The 20,035-nt window shown below is 42.5% G+C and overlaps 2 protein-coding genes across 2 annotated transcripts in view; one reads left to right on the top strand and one right to left on the bottom strand.

Moving 5' to 3' along the window:
* LOC148542371 (metabotropic glutamate receptor 6-like) overlaps window positions 1–10,118 on the bottom strand; it is a 41,073-nt gene extending 30,955 nt beyond the window's left edge. Inside the window, exons 1-2 of the mRNA XM_088470512.1 lie at window positions 10,079–10,118; window positions 1,479–1,529 (exon numbers count right to left, since the gene is read on the bottom strand). The gene's annotated coding sequence lies outside the window, so the exon portion shown is untranslated. The remainder of the gene's footprint in view (window positions 1–1,478; window positions 1,530–10,078) is intronic.
* Window positions 10,119–14,723: 4,605 nt separating this feature from the next.
* On the top strand, window positions 14,724–18,791 carry ABT1 (activator of basal transcription 1). The gene is made up of 4 exons (XM_088469267.1): window positions 14,724–14,846; window positions 16,529–16,777; window positions 17,911–18,086; window positions 18,171–18,791. Exons 1-4 carry the CDS (start codon window positions 14,837–14,839, stop codon window positions 18,534–18,536), a joined length of 801 nt encoding a protein of 266 aa, XP_088325393.1. The 5' UTR covers window positions 14,724–14,836; the 3' UTR covers window positions 18,537–18,791.
* Window positions 18,792–20,035: the final 1,244 nt, after the last annotated feature.

Genomic DNA, 20,035 nt, shown 5'->3' with positions numbered 1-20,035 from the left:
GCACCCCTCGGAATGTTAGGGTTAGGCTAGGGGGAGGGAGGGTTAGGGATCGACACCCCCGGGGGTAGGTTAGGGTTAGGCACCCCCCCTGGGGAACTTCCCTGTCATTTAGTACGGAAACGGTTGCACATGTTGGCCGAGGTAAAGAAAAAAAAAGTTTGAAAACTCTAAGGTGGGGTAAAAATCTGCTTTCCTAAACTGTGAATACTCCCCTGTCCCAACTCATTTCAGTATCTTGCTAAATTTGAAATCTTGATTTGAACTCATGAAGAGAATTTAGTATATTACTGGGCCTCTCCTGCCTAAAATGCTGCGTTCTGTCCATTTCTGGTCATCTGCACCATATTGTTATACATGTACGTAGAAAAGTTGCAGTTATTCAAGGAAAGGTAAAAGTGGAATAACAGCTCAGTGCACAAGTCCAGCTCACCTAACTCCAGATGCCTTGCTTTCTAGGGGGGCTATTCAATTGATTGCATCGACAGCTGTCATTGATGGGAATCTGACAGAGCAATTCAATTGTTTCTTCGTTCGGGCGCAAACAGCTGGCAGCGCGTGTACTTCTACTCCTCGGGTGGCGAGCAGAAAGCGTAAAAAGTTCGGGGTTTGGGTGCCCTAACCAGGACTTTAGACGGGTTTAGATGCTATATGCAGCTAATCCCTGTCTGTTTGGGCGCGACAAGTATGATAATTAATGGGTGCCCAAAACATTTTAATTTCCTCGACGGGTGCCCATGAATTATCACGGAGCCCAAAACAATTGAATGTAACTGTTAAAATGACTCTATTAAACAAATGAAATGGACTAACAGTTCATTATTACATGGTGGTTGGTGATGGGCTTAATGATGGTGTATGGAGAAAGTTAGGAGTGAAGATTTGAGATGAAAACAAAATGCTCCTGTACTCGATTTACAGTACAATATTTACATACATGTAGAAGGAAAGTATGTTTTCCATATACAGGAAGAGCGCTAACCACAGATTGCGATGACCATCGTTGGCTAATCCAGCACTCGCAACAGTAAGTTACCTACAGAGTGATTTTAAATCTCTCTGTCCTTCAGAACAGGACAAGCCACCTCACTGTTACAGAAAACTACTAAGTAACGTGGAAATCACATTTTGGGAACAGGTTTCTATATCTGATAATAAAAAAAGTATATGCACTTAAAGCAAATGCTATTCGCAATGCATAAATATAACATACTGTACACCAGAGAGACACACACAGAACATGCATGAAAAGTACTACACAATATAATGTGCAACATAAATACATGAACACAAACACTGAAACACAGTATATATAGTAAACAGCACAAGCATAACAACACCTAAATATACGCCTACGGTGTGTACACAAGTGCAGACGCAGGCCTCATACTGAGACACCGTTACAAAATACACATAGTATAATGACATACAGCATGTGAATTAAAATAGCACAGATAAACACACATCACTTCCATACTTACAGGAGACGATGGGAAGTTTGCAGAAAGGTGAGAAGTTTGGGGTTCTTCAGTCTGGCAATAGGAGATTGCAGTTAGTGACTATGGCTGGCATCACTTCCTCTCACTGTACATTACTTAATCAAAAAGGTTACCCGATGTGCACGAGTTCATATAATTTTTTTTTAATCTGCTAATAATGATGGGCGAGTCTAATATATATCCCGGTGTCTCTTTTTCAGTTTCTATCTATCTTTCCAGTGTTTCTTCTCTGTCTGTCTCATTCCTATGTCCATGGGTATCTCATTCACCCGAGTGGCTCTGGCAGCCTGGGCTGTGGAGCTGAGTGCACAGCCCCCCTCTCTTCCCTCTGAGGTCACTTTACGATTTGAGTGCCACTAAATCCTTTAAAAGCTGCAGAGATTTACCATGGGCAAAAGCTGCTGTTCTTCCATTATATTCCAGCCTGGAGCATTGGCACTGCTGACAGCAAGGGGTGGGGGCAAAGGGAGAAGAACAGGGAGAGTGATGGCTGGCACAGGGGATGCACAGGTGGAAAAGGGACCAGGTACCTGGGACGCAAGGAATACATTGTGGGGAGAAGAGGCAAAAGGAAGAGCCAAGGTGAGCAATGAATCAGGACAAAAGCAGATGTCAGAAGACGGGACAGCATTTATAGACAATTGTAGATGTGCACTGTGAGAAATGTAGAGAAAGAAGGGCAAGCACTGAAATAGGAGGTAGTCGAAGTCAAAGGAGAGAACTGTGGAGAAGAAGGCTTGGCGCACTGAAGAGCCGGAAGAAAGTACCAGAAATACAAAATAAGAGGAGACCCTGGAGACATGAAGTTTAGAAAATGTTCAACAGAAAGGTGATAACTTAGGTGTTTATTTATTACAGGCAGCAGTGAGGCCTTGAAAAGTATAATCTCCTATAAGAACCAGACCCACCAACATTGGCTGCGAGCATCTCGGGACAGGAATGTGACCTAATCGCGGATGGGGAGTGTCTGTATCACTGAGGGGTCATGGTCACACTACAGGGGGTATGTTTAGATCACCAACACACCTCCTATTAAAACTTTCTAACTGCCACGCACAACGGTGACAGGTGCGAACAGCGCCCCTTCACTGCTGCTCTGCTATTCTGAGAAGCTTTGGATGGACATCCACACATAACTGCCCAGTGATTCGGACAATGCAGTCCTGATCGTGACACTGTGACAGAGCCTTTGTGACTGTCCCGCTAAAATCAGTACGATTGTATGTAAGAAATTGCTTTCCAAGGGTATTTATCAAAAACCTTTTACCATGACAAAGACTCTCTGGGACGGGCTCCTGTCTAGCAAGACAGGAGCCTGTCCCAGAGAAACGGATGGCAGTACACTCATAGCTATAGTTTTCACTTTACTACTAGCTCTTACATTGAGCATGCATAGTCATGAGGCCACGAATGTGCAGATAACGTTTGAGATACAGTGGTGGGGAAAGGTTTATGTGGACACATCTGTGTTTCAAGGAATGGAACGTATTGAGGCATTTAAGCACATAGAGTACCAGGACTAGCAAGAAAGGAAGCACTGGCACACCTTCAGTTACAGGAAGTAGCAGGAAGGGTAGCGCCGACACACCTGTGGTTACAGGAAATAGCAGGAAGGCGAACACTGGCATGCCTGTGGTTACAAGAAATAGCAGGTAGGGGAACACTGGCACGCCTGTGGTTACAGGAAATATCAGGTAGGGGAACACTGGCACGCCTGTGGTTACAGGAAATAGCAGGAAGGGGAGCAGTGGCACGCCTGTGGTTACAGGAAATAGCAGGAAGGGGAGCAGTGGCACGCCTGTGGTTACAGGAAATAGCAGGAAGGGGAGCAGTGGCACGCCTGTGGTTACAGGAAATAGCAGGAAGGGAGGCACTGGCACGCCTGTGGTTACAGGAAATAGCAGGAAGGGGAGAAGTGGCATGCCTGTGGTTACAGGAAATAGCAGGAAGGGGAGCACTGGCACACTGTGGTTACAGGAAATAGCAGGAAGGGGAGCAGTGGCACGCCTGTGGTTACAGGAAATAGCAAGAAAGGGAGCACTGGCACGCCTGTGGTTACAGGAAATAGCAGGAAGGGGAGCAGTGGCACGCCTGTGGTTACAGGAAATAGCAGGAAGGGGAGCAGTGGCACGCCTGTGGTTACAGGAAATAGCAGGAGGGGGAGCAGTGGCACGCCTGTGGTTACAGGAAATAGCAGGAAGGGGAGCAGTGGCACGCCTGTGGTTACAGGAAATAGCAGGAAGGGGAGCAGTGGCACGCCTGTGGTTACAGGAAATAGTAGGAAGGGGAGCAGTGGCACGCCTGTGGTTACAGGAAATAGCAGGAAGGGGAGCAGTGGCACGCCTGTGGTTACAGGATATAGCAGGAAGGGGAGCAGTGACAGTTAACAGATATAGTAATTCTAAAGGAGGGGAGTTCTAAGATAGTTTGAGTCCAGTGAAGAGAAGATAACTTTAGAGTGAAAGTACAAGTGTGGACAGGATGCAGCCGGCGAAAACAATCCTGATAATTAAATATGAAGCATATCTTATTAGGGCTATGGACTATACTTCAATTTTCCTATATGCAGCTCATGAAATGTAAGTATCTTTCAGAAAAAGCTGGTCTCCTCTAGTATATTGTGAAGACTCAAGTAAAGAATTGTGGCTTTATGTGAAAGTAACATGATAAAGGTGGTTATGACCCAGAGGGATGAATTACTTTTCTTAGAATCATATAGGGGGCACCGAGGCAGTAATAACAGCCACAATGATGGGCTAAAGATAATAGGCAGTATGCAGCCCCGGGCCCTCGCCTAGACAAATCCCGCTCTGAGTGGCTTCCTATTGTCTGGAATAAATGAGCCTGGAAAGACCCCAGAACAGGAAGCAACATACAGTAATTACTTACAGAGTAGACCCTAGGGCAGGGTCTGCATAATAGTAATAGAAAGTTATATGAAACAAGTTACACTGGAGCACAATATATAAATAGTAAAGACTGATAGATGTGATTAAACATTACAGTAAAGACTGAGGGTATATAGGTCAGGAATAAGCGTTGGCCTGCACAGGAACATCAGAAGTGATATGATAACTTGTGAGTAAACAGCAGAACGAGTCCATAAAAGTGAGAACAACATAAAAAGACAGCACAGAGAGTACTGTAGGTTAGGCCTGTGCTCATCAAGTTGTGGCTGACAGTTGTTGAGGTGCAGTAACAGGTGCTCGGAGCAGCAGTAACAGCTGATTGCAGGGACTCGGAAACAAGCAGGGGTGTTTGCGTGAACTCACAAACGATAGGCAGTATTCATATGTACATCTGTAACTACAAGAGCACAGGCTGTGGAGGTGGTGCCAGCGGACGGTCATGTAATAATGTATAATGGATGGAGGCTTTGTGTGAGCAGTAGCGATCTGTGCCTGTAATCCCTGGATGGGAGGCAGCTGTCCGCACCCGATTAACATCCCCCAAATCCCTGCCCTCCCATCAAAGGATGTGTATTCATATTAATTATATCCCACTGACTCCATGATACCGCAATGGCCCCCACCTCACGATCTTGCTTATAATTAATAGAAGCTTTTTAATTTGGCAGTAAGGCAGGAAAATGCTCACATGTCTGTAAATCGCATCCAGGCTTCAACATGCACATTCCAGAAATTCCCCATGCTTCAGTATCTCTGTGTATTATCATCATACTGTGCTATGTATACCATTCTCTGCACATCACCATATTAACTCTGTAAACACACATGGGCTGATGGTGAGTGTGTCGTATAATGGTATAAAACATATCACACTCAAACATATCATATTTCCTACCATATGCAGAAAGCGTTAGAATGTTGCTTTGGTTCAGTGTGTCGACAGGCACCATGTCATCATCCTCGGAATGTTGACATGTTCACAATGTCGATATCTGAAATGTCAACATTCTCAGAATGCCGACGGCTATGCGTCGCCGGGAGGATTAAGGCTAGGCTGCGGAAGTTTAGGGATTAGGGGTAAAATGCTAACCGTAACACCGCACCACCGGACGTCTCCGCCAGGAGTGCTGGTCACATGGCCGCTGAGACCCGGAAGATGCTGGAGAAGCCACTACCGCCAGAATGTTCTTATCATGTTGACATGTCACCCATGTAGGCATAATGAATGTCATCATCATCGGCAAGTGCAACAGTTGCGAATCCTTATGCGCGTTACTGCAGGTCTGCATTTGTATGAGCATGCCACTACTGTACTCTGCCTAAATTTGCACACACCATCCTTCCCCCATTCCCGTTCTCAAGTCATAAGGCGTCGCCAGTCTGCTTTGGTGCACATGCGTGCATTCTTTTTGTGGGTGTGGGCAGTGTAAATTTGTTCAATTTCCACCACACAAACAACATCATATTCTCAATGTAGTTCTCCAGTCTCCATACGGGTTCAGTGTGATTTATCGACAATCACTATGTTGACAGTCATACTGTAGACTACATTAGGTCGATTGGAACTCCATGTCGATAGTATTAATGTAAATAAGCAAAAACGTCAACTTGGAACATGTCGACATGTTATAAATGTTAACACCCAATTTTAACTCTAACATTTTGACCATGCAATATGTCGTCATTTTAAGTGTGCAGACATTCTGTATATGGTAAAATACAACATTCTGGTGTCGCCCTTCTGAACGTCTAATTGTAGATATGTTGACTACATCCCTATCCATACACCGTGCATATTACTATACCATCTGTGTGCACACTCATGTCTCACCATACGATATTTATTCACTCTCACTGCACTTTTTTGCAGAACCCCTCTACACACCCACTGCTCCTCACTAACTTGTGACTGTACATACTCTAGGGATGGGCTACATAGACAGGGGAAGCTTAAATGCTGGGAGTTCAATTAGACACATCGTAGGTTCAAGCATGCTGGCTGAGGAAACCATTCCGCAAACGATGGAGCCAGGAAAAAGGGCAACAATGTGGGGGGGGGGCATAGTGCCCACAGTGAATGGTCAGAACCGAAGGCATGTAGCCTAGTGGCCCTAGGCAGAATGCTGGCATGGCTGGCTATGTTTCAAATGCTTTTCCCAATGGCTAGGCATAAAAATGTGAGAGCCATTAATATGCAGCCAAAGGTCGTGGGAAAAGATTTGCAAAAAAGTGATGCTGGACCGATTTATTGGGCCATTCACTGAGGCCCCCATGGAGGATTTGGTAGTGCTGTCCCTGGACCTGGTGCCCAAAAAAGTACCCGGGAAGTTCAGGCTCATTCAGCATCGGTCCTTCCCGAACCTGCTGGAAAGTGATCAGTGTTAAGTCCAGTATCCGTTATCTCACTGCGCAAGCAAGATGACTAGAAGATAGGGCAAAAGGCCCGTATTGGCAAACATATAACAGTACAGTTTATTCCTTAATTGCAAATATGGCCATGCAACTATTATTCTAGTGCCCTTAGACTGGGAATTATGTTAACCCTGCTGAATGGTCAGGCCCTGACGTGGGCAACTTGCTTTTTAGAGATATGATCCTATGCTAAATGACCACTCTTTCTATGTGCTCTTGCAAAAGCTATTGATGATCCTCATAGAGCTGCAACTGCTGATGGTAAACTCAGCAACCAAGGAGGACATATAGGCTTGGAGAATACTGTAGAAAGGAGACAGTGGATGGGGGCACAGAATGGAACATGGCTGCCAAACAACTTCAACTCAGAAAAGCTTTTGTGATCTTTAACGTGAATTAGCCAGAATTGATCCTCCTCTTGGTTTGAAAGAATTTAAGAACAGATGTGTTGCAATGGATTCATGCTGCAGCAATACCACAGAGAGTTGAATTTATGTTTATACTGTGCAAGTCCAAGCCATTTTCTAATTGAATGTCAATCATGCAAAAAGAAAAATAATCTGTTGTAAAGCGCCAGGACCCCAGCTCTATTGTATAAAGAGGGCAAAGTGAGTTGGTCATTGCCCTCTTCAAAAGAGAATGTATGTTGACCTTCTTGCTACATATAACCTCCAGTCAGAATCCTGAACAAAGATGTGTTGATTTCTACAGTTGCTCTTATTGATTCTGGTTCCATGAGAAATTATACTGATAGAGGCTTTGTTCAAAGTTATTATTTGCTCATGAGAAAAAAGAAAGTGACTCTACCTCTTGATACTTTTGATGATTCCCCTATGAAATCAGCTTCAGTGGATCAGGAGACTTGGCAGATAATAATAAACACAAGACAACATCATAGTGAGACAATAGTTTTGAATACTGTTCATTCTCCAACATACCCTGTTGTTCTCAAGGTATGCAATCGGCATCCCAGCGGTCTGGATGCTGACGCTTACCTTACCGGCGCCCGAATACCAATGCCGGTCACAATCCTGGTAAGTAGAGGGGTGGGGGGGAGTTTATGTTTAGAGGTTAGGCACTAGGGGGGAGGGTTAGGTTTAGGGTGCGGGGAGGGGCAGATTAGGTTTAGGCACTATGGGGGGAGGTTAGGTTCAGGCACCAGGGAGGGAGTGTTAGAGTAGGGGGAAGGGGAGGGTTAGCATACCAACTAACAATTGTCGGTATGTTAACCCTCTCGGGATCCAGGTGTTGGGATTCTGACCGCCTGGATCTGGTCTTTTGGTATTACATACAGATTCCGTTCTTGGAATTCTCCCGGTTGACAAAACATAACCGCACTGTAGTTTGTAAAACAGAGCCTTCTTTTTGCTGGCGCTACTTGTGAAGTGAAATGTCTAGGACCCGTTAACGTTGTGTCTAGTTTAGGAGGAATATCTAATTTTCCATAATGGTGTCAAGATTATAAAATGGTTATTGACAAAAACAATATATACAATGCAGCGAGAGAGCTCTCAAGCTCAGATGTGTGTGCAAATAATGAAGCATAGGATATCAGATGTAGTGTGCAAAACATTTTACTGATGGCTGCTGCAGTAATAGCCCTTTCACACTGCCAGCAATAACCCGGGTTATTTCACGCAGCAACCTGGGATATTGCTCAGTGTGAAAGGGCCCAGTTGATATAACCCGGGTCGAGCATTTCAACTAGAGTAATGAGCAGGGTTGAACACATGTTCAACACGGCTCGCGGAACAGTGTGAACGGGTAACCCTCTCGGGAAAGCCGGGTCGGGCCGCCAGTCTGAAAGGCGTCTCAGCCGGGTCGCACACGGAATGGACCAGTGTACAAAATCCCGGATGCGACCCGGGTTTGCCCACACATATGCACACTAGAATTAATTTTTGTTGGAAACCAATTAACCTACCAGTATATTTTAGGAGTGTGGAAGGAAACCGGAGCAGCCAGAGGAAACCCACGCAAGCGCAGAGAGAACATACAAACTCCACAAAGTTAGGGCCATAGTGGGAATCGAACCCATGACCTCAATGCAGTGAGACAGTAATGCTAACCATTACACCGTGTATTAGGATAATATACTACTATACACATTATTAGATGGGAATAACAGTAGTAATTACAGTGTATTAGGATAATATATTACTATACACATTGCCTGGGAATAACAGTAATAATTGCAGTGTATAAGGATAATATTCTACTATACACTGTCAGGATGTGACCTGGGATCGGCCGCTACTCACCACCGCGCCGGCATCCTTGGGCTTAGGTGTTCGGTCGTTGGGAGTGGAGGTTGAGTATTCTCCCCGGGGTCTGCTAGGGCTTCCATGTGTGCATCCTGGTTCCCATGGTAATGAGCATGGGCGCAGCCATGTTGGTCCATATCATCTGACTAGTCTCCCCCAATGGTAGCCCTTTGGTCACATTCTCATTCCAGGAACAGGAAGATGCTGTTCAACTTTGTGGTTCCAGTGATTGTTATGCTCTCCGGTGTTTTCCCCAAAGTATCTCCAGTGTGTTGTTTCAGCCCTCACGCTGACCTCCAGTGTTACTTGTATTAGCTACCATGCTAATTCTTAGCATGTTACTTTAGCTCTCTCACAGAACTCCAGTGTTTCATGTAACAGTTCCTATGTTGTCTTTCAGGCTGACTCTCTGTGCTACATGTGTCAGCCTTCCAGCTGATTACTAATTTAGCTGTCAAGCTGCATCCCTGTGTTTATTCTCCTTACATTTCTCAGTGCAACCTTGCGACTAGATCTCTACCCATTCTCGGTATATTCATTCGTGTGTCTACACTCTGCAATTAGGATCCCTACTAATTCTCAGTGTATTCCTGTGTCTACATTTCTCAGTGCAACTCTGCAATTAGGATTCCTATAAATTCTCAGTGCAACTCTGCGATTAGGATCCCTATCAATTCTCAGTGTATTCCTGTGTCTACGATTCTCAGTGCCTCATTCCAAGTGCTGACTACCATCGATTCCCAGTGTCTCATTCCAAATGCTGACTACCATCGATTCCCAGTGTTTCATATCAAGTGCTGGCTACCATCGCCACTCAGCAGCTATACCAACTATCGATTACCATCGCCACTCAGCATCTCATACCAACTATCGATTACCATCGATTCTCAATGTCTCATTCCAAGTGCTGACTACCATCATCACTCAGCGTCTCATACCAAGTCCTGATTACCATCGCTATTCAGCATACCAGGTGCTGATTACCAGTGCAACTCACATATCAGTCTTTGGAGCATCATCCTTGCTCATCAGTGGTTATAGTGCTCCCGTATCTATCTCTCTGTTTTCTCCAGGTACCTGCGTCAGGGGCCGCGACCTGTTCACTTGGTGCAGGGAAACCCACATCCCGCTTGGAGGGGTCAATGGTGAATACCATCGAGTGGACTAGACTCTGTGCCCTGGGATAGGTCTCGCCAACACCTGGGAGAGAAGTATGAAGAGGACGTATATATTGCCTTCCCTTTTCCACTCACCCGCTTCCCACCGGCCCAAGTTCCAGCAGGTGTAACCTATATATATATCCGGGCGTGACATACACATTATTACCTGGGAATAACAGTAGTAATTAAAGTGTAATATACTACTATACCCATTATAACCTGGGAATATCAGTAATAATTACAGGGTATTAGGATAATATATTACCATACACATTATTACCCGGGAATAACAGTAGTAATAACAGTATATTAAGATAATATATTACCATACACATTATTACCCGGGAATAACAGTAATAATTACAGGATATTAGGATAATATATTACCATACACATTATTACCTGTGAATAACAGCTATAATTACAGTGTAAGGATAATATATTACCATACACATTATTACCCTGGGGTAACAGTAATAATTACAGGGTATTAGGATAATTACAGGGTATTAGGATAATATATTACCATACACATTACCAGTAGGTATCAGTAATAATTACAGGGTATTAGAATACTATATTACCATACACATTATTACCCGGGAATAACAGTAATAATTATTACACTGTATTAGGATAATATATTACTATACACATTATTACCCGGGAATAACAGTAATTACAGGGTATTAGGATAATATATTACCATACACATTACCCGTAGGTAACAGTAATAATTACAGGGTATTAGGATAATATATTACCATACACATTATTACCCGGGAATAACAGTAATAATTATTACACTGTATTAGGATAATATATTACTATACACATTATTACCCGGGAATAACAATAATTACAGGGTATTAGGATAATATATTACCATACACATTATTACCCGGGAATAACAGTAATAATTACAGTGTATTAGGATAATATATTACTATACACATTATTACCTGGGAATAACAGTAATAATTACAGTGTATTAGGATAATATGTTACTATACACATTATTACCTGGGAATAACAGTAATAATTACAGTGTATTAGGATAATATATTACTATACACATTATTACCTGGGAATATCAGTAATAATTACAGTGTATTAGGATAATATATTACCATACACATTATTACCAGGGAATAACAGTAATAATTATTACACTGTATTAGGATAATATATTACTATACACATTATTACCCGGGAATAAGAGTAATTACAGGGTACTAGGATAATATATTACTATACACTATACTATACTATACTATACAGGTTGAGTCTCCCATATCCAAATATTCCGAAATACAGAATATTTTTAGCATGACTGAGAAAGTGAAACCTTTGCTTCTGATGGTTTAATGCACACAAACTTTGTTTAAAGCACAAATTATTAAAAATATAGTATAAAATAACCTTCAGGCTGTGTGTATTAGGTGTATATGAAACATAAATGAATTTCATGTATGTACACAAACTTTTTTTGATGCACAAAATTATTAAAAATATAGTATGATACTACCTTCAGGCTATGTGTATAATACCCCTTTTCCACCTAAATTCCGGGTCTGACTCGGAGTTGGAACAAAGGGCCTGATTCAGACCCGTTCGCTATTTGCGGTCGTTCGTTCAAAAACAAGGGGTGGCTATTCAAATGATCCGTTCGCAAATTGCAGTCTGTTCACACCTCTAAGTCTGAACGAGCGAGCAAAACATACGCTCGTTTATTTGTTAAAAACGCCCCCTGGCCGCTCGCACCATACGTCATGTCCGCTATTTATTAGATTAATCGAGTACATCGACCAGCGTATGAACTGCTCGCTATTCTTGTGGTTGGTTTTTTTCAACCAGTATTTTGCGAGCAGTTCTGAGTTAAAAAAACCAAGTGACGTGGTCAATGACGCTGCTGGATTAATTATGCACTCCCTTAAAACGCCCGTTTTGACCTTTAAGCACGCCTGCGTTCGGATCTCCACTCCCCATTTTCAAGCACCTTCCCCTGTTACCACCCACATACGCCTCATTCTGTCACTCAAAATAGCAGGCATTCGCTATATTGCGAGCACATGAATTTCGTCCGCACTGACTGGTTCGCGCATGCGTATAACGATCCGTACGCATGCGCAGATGTGCGAACATCGCTCGGAACGAGCATACTGCCGCTAGCGAGTGGCTCTGAATGAGGACCAAAGTTCCTATACGGATCAGACCAGTAATTTTGCCGGCGCCGACTCGGGATATTCCCGAGTCGGCGCCGCTCACACCAGATTCTGGCTTTTCCGGAGTGAAAGTGGTCGCTTGGAGATGACGTCATCTCCAAGCACCACTGAAGCCGGGCCAATCGGCCGGCTAGCAGCGCACTACAGGTCATTGTGACCCGGAGTGCTCTGTTCTCACAGCAGGGTTTCACGGGCTACACCCGTGTCAAACCCTGCTAGTTACCTGGGTTGGATTGCCGGGTCACTCGACCCGGCGATCAAACCCTCTCCCATTTTACACCAGGGAGCTGCCCGAGTTAACCCTTCAAAAATCCGGGTTTTAGCTCCGGTGTAAAAGGGGTATAAGGTGTATATAAAACATAAAAGCATTCTGTGTTTAGATTTGGGTCCTCCCAAGATATTTCATTATTTTATGCAAATATTCCAAAATACGGAATATTCCGATATCCAAAATACCCCTGGTCCCAAGCATTTTGGATATGGGAGACTCAACCTGTAACAGTAATAATTAGTGTATTAGGATAATATATTACTATACACATTATTACCCAGGAATAACAGTAATTACAGGGTATTAGGATAATATATTACCATACACATTATTACCTGGGGGTAACAGTAATAATTACAGGGTATTAGGATAATATATTACTATACACATTATTTCCCGGGAATAACATTAACAGTGTATTAGGATAATATATTAATCTACACATTATTACCCGTGAATAACAGTAATAATTACAGTGTATTTGGATAATATATTAATCTACACATTATTACCCGGGAATAACAGTAATAATTACAGTGTATTAGGATAATATATTACTATACACATTATTACCTGGGAATAACAGTAATAATTACAGTGTATTAGGATAATATATTGATCTACACATTATTACCAGGGAATAACAGTAATAATTACAGTGTATTAGGATAATATATTAATCTACACATTATTACCCGTGAATAACAGTAATAATTATTACACTGTATTAGGATAATATATTACTATACACATTATTACCCGTGAATAACAGTAATAATTAGTGTATTAGGATAATATATTTATCTACACATTATTATTACCCGTGAATAACAGTAACAATTACAGTGTATTAGGATAATATATTACCATACACATTATTACCCGGGAATAACAGTAATAATTACAGTGTATTAGGATAATATATTACCATACACATTATTACCCGGGAATAACAGTAATAATTACAGTGTATTTGGATAATATATTAATCTACACATTATTACCTGTGAATAACAGTAATAATTACAGTGTATTAGGATAATATATTACTATACACAATATTACCCGGGAATAACAGTAATAATTACAGTGTATTAGGATAATATATTAATCTACACATTACCCGGGAATAATAGTAATAATTACAGTGTATTAGGATAATATATTACTATACACATTATTACCTGTGAATAACAGTAATAATTACAGTGTATTAGGATAATATATTACCATACACATTATTACCTGGGAATAACAGTAATAATTATTACACTGTATTAGGATAATATATTACTATACACATTATTACCCGTGAATAACAGTAATAATTAGTGTATTAGGATAATATATTACTATACACATTATTACCTGGGAATAACAGTAATAATTACAGTGTATTAGGATAATATATTACCATACACATTATTACCTGGGAATAACAGTAATAATTACAGTGTATTAGGATAACATATTACCATACACATTATTACCTGGGAATAACAGTAATAATTACAGTGTATTAGGATAATATATTACCATACACATTATTACCTGGGAATAACAGTAATAATTACAGTGTATTAGGATAATATATTACCATACACATTATTACCTGGGAATAACAGTAATAATTACAGTGTATTAGGATAATATATTACCATACACATTATTACCTGGGAATAACAGTAATAATTACAGTGTATTAGGATAATATATTACCATACACATTATTACCTGGGAATAACAGTAATAATTACAGTGTATTAGGATAACATATTACCATACACATTATTACCTGATAATAATACTAATAATGAGTGTTGATTAGTATATAATAATATATATGATTACACACATTATCCCCTCAGAAGTTCTGTCAGTCACTGACAGAGCCTAGATGCATCTCCCTCCTCCCCTACGTTTTCCCGCCCAGTACGTCACTCACCCACGTGACACACCTCCTCTTGGAGACTGACAGCTTCAAGCCCCTCCCTCCTACCTGACGTCATTACCGTGTGCCGGAACTGTCCTGCTGGCTGCACGTTGTTGTGTGTGTGGATCTGCGACAGCAGTGCCGGGGATTCTCCGCTTCCTCCTCCATGGTATCCGGTGTGTACATCTATATAGATCCCCTTTGTGTCAGTATATGTGTGTATTACAGTGTATGTATGTGTACTGAGTAGCATATACCCCGATGGCTCTACAGCAGCATATCGTCTCAGTGTGTGTGTATGTGTGTATATATATATATATATATATATATATATATATATATATTATAGTATTTTTTTGTGTGTGTGTCTGTCTGTCTACCCACCCATATATTGCGTGTGTGTGACGGACATTAAGAGTTATAGGTACTAAAGTGAGTTTTTAGAAGTGGAGATGTTGCCCATAGCAACCAGATTCTAGATATTATCTTCTAGAAGGTGCTAGATAAATGTAAAATCTGATTGGTTGCTATGGGCAACATCTCCACTTCTAAAAACTCACTTTAGTACACATAACTCATACTGTCCATCACACACTCGCAATATATGGGTGGGTAGACCTACATACATACATAATAATAATAAATTATATATTATTGTATTTTTATTGTGTGTGTATGTCTGTCTATCCACCCATATATTGCGTGTGTGTGACGGACATTAAGAGTTATAGGTACTAAAGTGAGTTTTTAGAAGTGGAGATGTTGCCCATAGCAACCAGATTCTAGATATTATCTTCTAGAAGGTGCTAGATAAATGTAAAATCTGATTGGTTGCTATGGGCAACATCTCCACTTCTAAAAACTCACTTTAGTACACATAACTCATACTGTCCGTCACACACGCGCAATATATGGGTGGGTAGACCTACATACATACATAATAATAATAAATTATATATTATTGTATTTTTATTGTGTGTGTATGTCTGTCTATCCACCCATATATTGCGCGTGTGTGACGGACAGTATGAGTTATGTGTACTAAAGTGAGTTTTTAGAAGTTGAGATGTTGCCCATAGCAACCAATCAGATTTTACATTTATCTAGCACCTTCTAGAAGATAATATCTAGAATCTGGTTGCTATGGGCAACATCTCCACTTCTAAAAACTCTCACTTTACTAAATATACTCCTGTGTGTTTCCTGTGTGGACATGTAGCTGCTGCCAAAATGAGAGCAGTTGTTTTTGGTCTGATACACGTTGCTGAGTAAGTCGCACCTCGCCGCCTCGTACCTCTATCCTTCATATAGATCAGTATAAATAATCGCTTCCACTTTATATAACGGTCAGTGTTTGGTCATTTCTGGCTCTCCAGCTGCCCTGTCACTAAGAGCCGCATGTTGCATAAATCTCTCTTGTTCCTATGAGTGTCATTCTTACTCCAGAAGGTACAGTGACATTCGCCCTGCGTATAAAGTATTTTAGAGATGTTTGCGCCTGTGTGCGTCCTTGCTTTGTAATCTGCCAATGCTTCTGTATTATACACGGATAGAGCCAGACACTCAACATACATGTGGCCAATTCGGACCAAACCAGTCATCTGCGTGGAACACAGCCTTTGGTGGCTGTATAATGACTGCACACGTGGTTAGACAGAGGTCATGGTAATCATATACTTTACACTGATTTACTAAACCCAAGGTTTTACCCTGTCCGTGGTGCTGGAATCATTTAAATCTAAAGTACCAGTTATCTGTCTGCCCAAATATTCTGCACATACGTAGTGACATGATCTAGGCTAGGAGTTGTTTGTGTTTATATTGTCCTGAACTGTGGTCTCTTCCCAATGTCTGCTAGAGCACAATATGGAAGCCAGAGAAGAGCCCGTGGCGGGAAACGAAGAGGCCACTGTGACTGAGGAGGGTGGCGAGAGGGTAGAAGCAGAGTGTGATACAGAAACGGAGAAGGATAATACAGAGGGCAAGAAGAAGGTTATTCCTGGCATCATCTACTTGGGTCACATCCCACCTCGACTCCGGCCACGTAACATCCGTAACATGCTGAGCGTCCACGGGGAAGTGGGACGTATCTTCCTACAAGCCGAAGGTAAGGATAAACTCATGTTATTTGTATGGCAGAATGGCATTAATGCACAATATATTTGGAGAAGGTGGCAGTGATTGCAGAGAAGGTTTGTAGTTGGCAGCGTAGAGTCTGTGATAATGGGGGATGTCAGCCATCCTCTTCAGCTGTGTAGATGTAATGTCTTACTATATCCACCTTTAAAGGGAAAGTCCACGTACACAGCAGACCTGTTGCCGCCACTTTAGGTTCCATGTTTTGTCTATCACTCTAAAAGGAGAGTCCATGTGGCACAATGAGCATAGCATTCAGGCGCTGTATTAATCTAAAAAAAAAAGGTAAATACCAGTTGTGTACCAGGCACATTGGACCTAATGGTTTATCTGGCTTGGATGCCTCTCTTTGCCATTAGTTTAGTAATTTTCATATATTGTTGAAAAAATATATATTTTACAGTTTTTAAATGTACCAGCTGGGTTCTTCAGGTGTGGCTAGTTTCCCCAATGTCTCCCTTTTAAGAGGTTATCTGGACACCCAGCCAACCAGAGACACCAGGAGTTGTTGCACAAGCTACTGGCTAAAGACTTTGAGATCTATTTATCAACCAGCGTGTTATCAAAGCTGCTAATGATCGGAGGCTTTGACAACACGCTGGTTTGTGGTACAAACGCCAGTAGCATTCGGCCACATTTGCCAGTCAGCTGCGGGACACTTCTCGCTAGAATAGACTAATCGGGTTAACTTCTATGGTAGATGACTAGTACCAAATCCAAGCGCACACATAGGGGGTGGGCATACACCAAGGTGCGACTATGCATACAGGCAAATATTCTCAATTTTCTTCATGCAGGAGCACATGGGACAAACTTCTGTCTCTGCGTCAATTCCATTCTTTTTTTAATTGCCTACATTTTTTGGGTGGGATTGTGTCCGTTTCCCCTATGAATGTTCTCGGTCATATTTTTAAGTTCTGTTTGCTCTATCCACACCCCAATCATCTTGCGTGCCTCTACCACGCCTGTTGGTCATTGCTATTCAGTTTATTAATTTTAGTCTTCGAATAAGATATGACATAATCTAACCCTTTTCCTTATTCTGTCCTACCATGTCTAAATACAGATACATTGAAATTTTGCTCTTTTTTTTTTTTTTTTCAGAACGCTTTGTCCGCAAGAAGAAAAAGAAAGCTGGCGCCAACGCCCGCGACTTCACGGAAGGTTGGGTTGAATTTCGGGACAAGCGCCTTGCCAAGCTTTTAGCTGCTAGCCTCCACAACACACCCATGGGCGTGCGGAAAAAGAGTCGCTTTCATGACGACTTGTGGAATATGAAGGTGAGATGGGAATCCATTTATTGCCGCGCTAACTTACGCCAGTCAGGCGCTGTCTACATTTACTAAACCTCATGTCTTCTGCAGTACCTGCACCGTTTCAAGTGGTCTGACCTGAGCGAGAGGCTAGCGATTGAGAGACAGGTTCGGCAGCAGCGGATGCGTGCGGAAGTGTCACAGGCCAAGAGGGAGACTAACTATTATCTGCAGAATGTAGAGCGCAGCAAGAAATTCTCCAAAGCAGAGCGGAAGAGGGCGGCCGAGCCGGGTACCAGCGCAGCCCCGGACAAGCAGTGGAACTTTACACAGCGCAAGACGGAGGAAGAAATTCAGGTCCTTAAATCGGCCAGAGACAACAAACGTATCCAGAAACACCAGGAGCAGACGGATCGGGCGCAGGAGAAATCGCAGACCAACCGCTCGCTTCTGCAGAAGATTTTCAATACTTCCTGAACACTGAGCGCCTAGGGCTGATGACCCTGAACTCACTGACTATCACTGGAAGGTAGTGTAAATGCCTCTACGCCCCAACAACAGGCTTGCTCTCATTCATACTGGCGTTTCCCTGACGCAGAAGGAAGCCTCATAACACAGACTGCTAGGCATGTGTTATTCCATGTGCTCCATAAATTAGACAAGACCGTTAGACACCTCTCTCTATTCGCTAGAAGTTATAGAATAAACAGAGGAATTTTTTTTTTTTTTGTATCTGTTTTGTGGCATAATGAATTTATCCATCTAGTTGAAAAGTATGGCTTTTATTTGTTGTTTCATGAATATGCCCCTAAAGTATAACACACTGTGGGGGTCATTCAGACCCGGTCGCGAGCGCAGGACGCTCGCAAGCGGGTCAATGTTGCCCCAATGCGAATGCGCACGATGGAGGGAGCTCCGTCTTGCGCATGCGCGAGACCCGGACAGCGACAGCCAAGCTGTCGCTCCGGGTCTCGCACCAAAGGGGACGTGCTGTCGATGGTGACTGACAGCACGCCCCCTTTGGTGGGCGTGCCGGGGGCATGGCTGCCAGACGGAGGCGTTCCCATGGGAACGCCTACCATCTGGGTCCGGCCCCACTGACATCACTAGTGATGTCAGTGGGAGTGATTTTGGCTCTGATAGAGCCAAAATCACTCCAGGGCTTGCGGTCACCGAGACCCTACCGCAGGGTCTCGTCGCAAGCCCGATGGTCTTGACCATCGCGACCATCTTTTTGGCCGCTCGTTTATTCTGTGGGTGGTCACCCACAGCTATGCGAGCGGCCAGGAGGCCGCTCCATTTTCATGTAGGAGGGCCCTGATTCAGAGTGAGCGCTCTGGTCAGTGCGTCCGGCTCTGAATCAGGCCCTGTGTACCCTGATACTTTTGCTGCAAATTAGGCAATTAGATACCATAAACTGACCACGATCCCCAAAACTGCCCTTTCCACTGATTATTACAGGTGGTGGAACTATACAGGGCAGTGTTAAGCTGCATACACACTTAAAGATTTTCTTTCCAACTAGTTGATTGGTTGGAATGAAAATCTGGTAATGTATGGGAGTAACTGATGATCAGCAATTTGTTCCTAAATGCCAGAAAACAGATGAAAATGACGTCAGACAAGTTTGTTAAATGTTTGATCTAAACAATTTGTTCAGACAACAGTTTTTGTAAATTTTCCGGTGTTTGGGAGCAAATTTCTGATTGTCATTTACTTTCATTCCTTACCAGATTTTCATTCCAACCAATCAACTAGTTGGCTGGTTGGACAGATGATCTTTACGTGTCTATGCACCTTTAGTTTGTGTGCATGTGTGAACTTACATGAGTTGGCTGAAAATTAGCTGGCCCTAATAATTAATGGGCCTGTTTTTCTAAAAACATTCTGAGACGTGTTTCCGCATGTGTAACCGGCTCGTTAGTGGTGACGAATAGGCCCCTAAGTGCTGCAAATCAGATATTTCATAGGTTTTA

The sequence above is a fragment of the Taudactylus pleione genome, unplaced genomic scaffold, assembly GCF_031769625.1.
Source record: "Taudactylus pleione unplaced genomic scaffold, aTauple2 ptg000013l, whole genome shotgun sequence".
NCBI classification, from domain to species: Eukaryota; Metazoa; Chordata; class Amphibia; order Anura; family Myobatrachidae; genus Taudactylus; species Taudactylus pleione.
The sequence above is the reverse complement of the archived record's forward strand: the minus strand, read 5'-3'. Positions and strand labels throughout refer to the sequence as shown.